Here is a 6,734-nt window from a genome sequence, read left to right as displayed (position 1 = left end):
CACTCATTTATTTATTTAATTTTCCATGCAATTGGTAAGAGAGTTGCCTAGAAGTATGCTATAAAGGCTATTAAATCTAAATCCAACCACAAACAACCATTTTGACCAATAAATAATTATTCTCTACGCAAAGAAATTCATAAGAAGATCCGCTTTGCGCGTCGAATGTGACCATTTTGACCCATTCCATTCTCTTTGCTTAGCCCGAGAGGAAAGCCCGGCGCAAGTCATCTCCGAAACACCAAGGAAATTCTTCACCTTCCCCTCCGGTGGGTCCACTTTGTCAAGCCAGGCCGCGTTTGTTTGCCAAAGTATTTTTCTACTTTTTCCTAAAACTTTTCTCTCTCCAATACATTTTTTATTCACTTCTCTACTTGTTTTTACTAAATATTAATTCTCTCCCGTTTTTAATATATTCTATTTGCTTGATAAAGAGGAACAATAAACAACTACAAAAATAATGAAAATCAATAAAATATTTATTTAGTAGTGATAGAGGTTGCATTTTACCAAGTTTCTAGCAAATCTGTTGAAGGAGAAAAAGCGGTGGTATTAGTCAATATGAAACTTTTACCTAATCTGCTAGAGATGTTCTAACTTTTCAGATCTACTCTCTATTTTCTTTGGCCTACTAGAATCACCCAACAATGAAAACCGTCCACATTTCTCTCACAATACAATTTTCTTTACTTTTCTCTCACAAAAAAATTAAAAGTTCATTTCTACTTTATATCAATATCAATCAATTACTTCTTTTCCCCACTGAAAACTTAATGAATAAAGTTGGATACCTTGTCCACACGGCATGAACACAAACAAACCACCAAGCTATTTAGCTATATATAAAATGTCGAGGACTTCCACAATTTAACGTATCCTGCAACATATCTCCATATATCATTACTATTCTCCAGCCTTTCTGCGCTTTATCCTCACTTTGCTCCATTCATTCATAAAAGGTATTGCTCATTTGAATCCTTCATATTTTACCCATAGAAAAAATTTTTTTTACTTGTTTTATTTTATCTCTATTACTACATTGTCAATTCCTTGCTTTCCTACACATATCATCTTTACAGTGAACTTTTTTCCCTCCCTGAGCCAATGGCTACAGTTCTCCCACCAAAGTTTGAGAGCATATGCATTGAGACTTTACTTCACGTACCAGAAATACTCAGCCAATCCAACAAGAGATGGCACTCTGCTTTTGTGACCATTTATTGTTCTAGAACCATACTTTCTTTTTTTACAGAATCTCTATCCAGAAAGAAAAATACTAATATTTCATGCTGTCCTTCCACCTTAGAGGATCTCAGACCAAGCAATAGCTTCCAAATTGATCGTACAAGTCTTACTGAACTTGTGAAGGAGAACAATGTTGACAACCTTCATTCTCTACCAGAGAAGAAAAATGTTGACGTTTCACACTCCCCATCTTTCATCATTATGAATCTCAAACCTCTCGCTGAACTTGTGAAAGAGAAAAGTATTCACAAATTCCATTCTCTACACGGAAACAAAAATCCTGAGCTTTCTCACTGTCCATCTTTCACCATTGTGGATCTCATACCAGACAAAAGGTTCAAAATTGATCAAAATTGTCTCATTCAACTTGTGAAAGAGAAAAATGTTGACAGGCTCCAAAAATTTGGAGGGGTTGATGCAGTAGCATCAAGTCTTCATACCAATGCTGAATTGGGTATTGAAGGCGATGTTGAAGATATTGCACTCCGACACGAGGCTTTCGGCTCCAACACATATAAAAGACCGCCTACAAAGAGCTTCTTCCATTTCATGGTGGAAGCATTCAAGGATCTTACAATTTTCATCCTCTTAGGCTGTGCAACACTTTCTCTTGCGTTTGGCATTAAAGAACATGGAATCAAAGAAGGTTGGTATGATGGTGGAAGCATATTTGTTGCTATATTTCTTGTCATTGCTGTTTCTGCCATAAGCAACTTTAGGCAAAACAGACAGTTTGACAAATTATCCAAAGTCAGCAACAATATCCAGGTTGATGTTGTGCGAGCCGCGCGGCGTCAACAGATTTCAGTATTTCAAATTGTGGTTGGAGATGTTGTTTGCTTAAAGATTGGAGATCAAGTTCCAGCTGACGGCCTATTCTTAGACGGGCACTCATTGCACGTGGATGAATCCAGCATGACAGGGGAGAGTGACCAAGTAGAAGTAAATTGCAGTCATCCATTTTTGGTTTCAGGTACTAAGGTGGCTGATGGCTATGCACGGATGCTTGTCACTTCAGTTGGCATGAACACAACATGGGGAGAGATGATGAGCTCAATCAGCCGTGACACAAACGAACAAACACCTTTACAAGCACGCCTCAACAAGTTAACCTCATCAATAGGTAAAGTTGGTTTGCTAGTCGCTTTCCTAGTTCTCGTAGTCCTGTTGGTTCGCTACTTCACAGGAAATACAACAGATGACAATGGAAATAAGGAGTTCAATGGTAACAAGACCAAGGTTGATGACATAGTGAATGCTGTGGTGGGGATTGTCGCTGCTGCTGTTACTATAGTTGTGGTTGCAATTCCAGAAGGTTTGCCATTGGCAGTTACACTCACACTTGCTTATTCCATGAAGAGAATGATGGTTGATCAAGCAATGGTGCGGAAGCTCTCTGCCTGTGAGACCATGGGCTCTGCCACCACCATTTGTACTGATAAAACAGGCACTCTCACGCTCAACCAAATGAAGGTGACAAAGTTTTGGCTGGGGAAAGAAACTTTTGCAGCTGGTTCTTACTCATCAATTGCTCCATATGTTCTCAAATTGGTCCAGGAAGGAGTTGCTTTAAACACAACTGGTAGTGTATACATGCCTAATTCAGGATCTAAAATCGAGTTTTCAGGTAGTCCCACTGAAAAAGCAATTCTTTCCTGGGCTGTTTTGGACTTAAACATGGAAATGGAGCAATTGATGCAAAGTTGTACGATTCTTTATGTTGAAGCATTCAATTCCCAGAAGAAACGAAGTGGAGTCCTTGTGAGGAGAAAAGCAGACAACACAATCCAGGTACACTGGAAAGGTGCAGCAGAGATGATATTGAAGATGTGCTCAAGTTACTATGATGCTTCTGGAATTGTAAAAGATCTTGATGATGCTGAACAGATGAAATTTGAGCAAATTATTCAAGGTATGGCAGCTAGCAGCCTCCGATGCATTGCATTTGCACATAAGCAGGTTTCAGAAGAATATCAAGAAAATAAAAGGCTAGAAGAAGATGGTTTGACCCTATTAGGACTTGTGGGACTTAAGGACCCATGTCGTCTAGGGGTGAAGAAAGCTGTGGAAGATTGCCAATATGCCGGTGTGAACATTAAAATGATCACGGGAGACAATGTTTTCACTGCAAAAGCTATAGCCACCGAATGTGGGATACTCAGGCCTGGTCAAGACTTGGTCAGTGGAGCAGTAGTAGAAGGTGTGGAATTCAGAAACTACACGCCAGAAGAGAGATTGGAGAAAGTTGATAAAATTTGTGTGATGGCAAGGTCTTCTCCCTTTGACAAACTTTTGATGGTAGAGTGCTTGAAACAAAAAGGCCATGTGGTTGCAGTTACTGGCGATGGCACAAACGATGCACCAGCACTAAAAGAAGCTGATATAGGGCTTTCGATGGGGATTCAAGGCACCGAGGTGGCCAAGGAAAGCTCTGACATTGTCATTTTGGATGATAATTTTGCTTCAGTGGCCACAGTTCTGAAGTGGGGAAGATGTGTCTATAACAACATCCAGAAGTTCATCCAATTTCAACTTACCGTAAATGTTGCTGCTCTCGTGATCAACTTTGTGGCAGCAGTTTCAGCTGGTGAAGTCCCTTTAACAGCAGTGCAATTATTGTGGGTGAACTTAATTATGGATACGTTGGGTGCTCTAGCTCTTGCGACTGAGCAACCCACCAAGGAGCTCATGGATAAACCACCTGTGGGCCGGACTGCACCACTTATCACCAACATTATGTGGAGAAACCTCTTAGCCCAAGCTTTGTATCAAATAATGGTCCTCTTGACCCTGCAATTCAAAGGTGAATCAATCTTTGGTGTGACGGAGAAGGTAAATGACACCTTAATCTTTAATACTTTTGTTCTTTGCCAAGTCTTTAATGAATTCAATGCACGGAAGCTTGAGAAGAAGAACGTCTTCAAGGGGATACACAAGAATAGATTGTTTTTAGGGATCATCGTGATAACCATTGTTCTTCAGGTAGTCATGGTAGAGTTTCTAAAGAAGTTTGCAGATACAGAAAGGTTGAATTGGTTGCAATGGGGTGCATGCATTGGAATCTCAGCACTATCTTGGCCAATTGGTTGGATCGTCAAGGGGATACCTGTTCCACAAAGACCATTTCTTAGCTACCTAAAGATGAAAAAGATATGATCATAGGCTTTTCTTCAATGCTTCTTATTGTTAACTCTATCGGTTCCAGTATTTGGTATTTTATTATAATTACTCAGTTCTATCATTGTATAGCTTATCATATATGTAAGGATTGATGTCATATTTTCAATAATACAAAATTGTCACTTATTTTTTATCATGCATTGAGGGTAGTTACAATAATATTTTTTTGCGACTGTCTACTTGAATGCTACTTGTAGTTAGAATTTTGAAAAAAATATTGTCTAGCTTATTATAATTCTTTACTTCTCTCATTGTATAGCTTAACAGATATGTAAGTATTATGTTCGAATTTACATGGGGAGTCTCATGTGAGAAGATTCTTGAAGGCGAGGGAGAAGAGATTTAGGTTTGGTGAGAGAGTCGGTATGTCCATGGAAATTTCGTGAGGGGTTCTTTACGGTTGTGGTTTTGGTTGTCGTTTTGCCTATAGTTGATGGTTTGCACATATTCTTGTATAATTTTTTTATAATTGGGGTTCATGATAATGTAATTTATTTTGTTAAATGATTGAAAATGTGGTGTTTACTTTGTTAGTATCTATGGAAGACTATACACTTATTGTATAACACTGGTTTGCGATTCCTACCTTGCAATTATGAAGATGAAATTTTTGATTATGCAGATAATTCTTTGGGACAATGAATTTTCTGCTGCGGCCTGCTCAAAATGTAGCTGCAGAACAGCCTTCTACAAATGGATCTCCTGCAGATACATATTATAAGTCAAAACCTGCAACAACTTTGGAGGGTCTTATAGCTGAATATCCATATCCGTGATACTCCACAGTTGAAGATAACTTATATTTGGGAAGACTAACAGCTATATATGAGCAAAGAAATTAAACTTAATCTGAGCCATTAGTTGAAGCAGCATACATGATTGAATATGTGGCCTTCAACTCATGCAATATATTCACAAATAAATAAATAGCTACCAATCAAATGAAAGAAAAGAAAAATTCAATGACGAATGAAAATGATAACTTAAGCCATGGATCATGGATGAATACGGTGTGACAGGGCTTTTCATAACCCACCCATCGTAGGGAGTAACGTATGACCATAAATGTCAATATGTTATTTTGGCAAACACGTAACGTGCAATTCTTCGGCTTAACTAAGGTTGTTTTTCATGGACCTAGTTTCTTGCGGGATCAGCCTCTAGACAAACAAGGCAGCTAATTAACCATTTTCGTGCTTACCCAAAGAGCCAGAGTAGGAAACGCTCCCAACTCCCACAACAATGTACTCATGTATCCACCTGCGGAGCCTCAGTGCTTCTTTCTGAGGGAGGACCCCAAATGTTTGTTAAAATTAGCTTTAATGGAGAATAAGAAACTGATATAGACAAAAGAACAAACAACCTGCTTCTTGGCCTGTTGAGAAGCAGAGCAGACAGGCAAAGATCTATTGGACACTGAAAGTTGATGTTGAGATAGGATTTTTTGTGAACTGTCTGAAAAGCCTGTATCCAACTGCTGATCCTCAGTGCGATTCGAATGGCGTCATGGACGGAACCACGGAGGCCGGGGGGCCTCCCGGATCCCCCAAATATTTTCAAATACCTCCGCTCCACCCCTCCAAATTTTTGAAAAGCGCCTGCCAAAGAATTTGAAATAAAAAATAAATATATTCTGTTTTTCCTGACTGTTTTCCTAAATATAAAAAAAGGAAAAATATAAAAAAGCCTCCCAAACTACCATCGGTTTTCGATTTAACCCCCTAATATTCCAAAAGTGATAAAGTAGCCCCCAAATTACCAAACTATTGCATTTTGGCCACTCCGTTAGTCAAAACCGTCAGTTTGGGCGGAGATTGTAAAACGACGTCGTTTTGTTATGGGTAAGTTACTACAATGCCCTTTTATGAAAAAAAAATTTTTTGGGGAAATATATAAAAAAGCCCCCCAAACTACCAGCCATTTTCATTTTAGCCCCTTAATGTTCAAAAAGTGATAAAATACCCCCCCAACAAAACGACGTCGTTTTCAGTTTCCGTCCAAACTAACGGTTTTGACTAACGGAGTGATCAAAATGCAATAGTTTAGTAGTTTGGGGGGCTATTTTATCGCTTTTGAAACATTAGGGGGCTAAATCGAAAACCGTTGGTAGTTTGGAAGGTTTTTTTATATTTTTCCCTATAAAAAATAAAAATTTGGTACGCTGGAAACTTTAGCATTTTTTTTTTTTTTTTTTTTTTTCAATTTAGTGTATCTATCTTTTAAGTGTTTATAATCTCATCTATCCCTTAACGTTTCTCAAAATACTCGCATTTGTTTTAGGAAAAAAAAAATGCAAAGAGTAATACGTT

General features: G+C 38.4%; 1 protein-coding gene across 1 annotated transcript; it reads left to right on the top strand.

Moving 5' to 3' along the window:
• The first annotated feature begins 887 nt into the window (after window positions 1–887).
• LOC132180107 (putative calcium-transporting ATPase 13, plasma membrane-type) lies at window positions 888–4,457 on the top strand. Its single transcript, XM_059592963.1, has one exon. It carries the CDS (start codon window positions 1,105–1,107, stop codon window positions 4,399–4,401), a length of 3,297 nt encoding a protein of 1,098 aa, XP_059448946.1. The 5' UTR covers window positions 888–1,104; the 3' UTR covers window positions 4,402–4,457.
• The last annotated feature ends 2,277 nt before the right edge of the window (window positions 4,458–6,734 follow it).

The sequence above is a fragment of the Corylus avellana genome, chromosome ca4 (assembly GCF_901000735.1).
Source record: "Corylus avellana chromosome ca4, CavTom2PMs-1.0".
Classification (NCBI taxonomy): Eukaryota; Viridiplantae; Streptophyta; class Magnoliopsida; order Fagales; family Betulaceae; genus Corylus; species Corylus avellana.
Note: the sequence above shows the minus strand (reverse complement) of the source record. Positions and strands in the feature narration are given on the sequence as shown.

Excerpts from the sequence above, each read along its gene's own strand:
- LOC132180107 (XM_059592963.1), top strand. The coding sequence starts at position 1,105 with ATGGCTACAGTTCTCCCACCAAAGTTTGAGAGCATATGCATTGAGACT.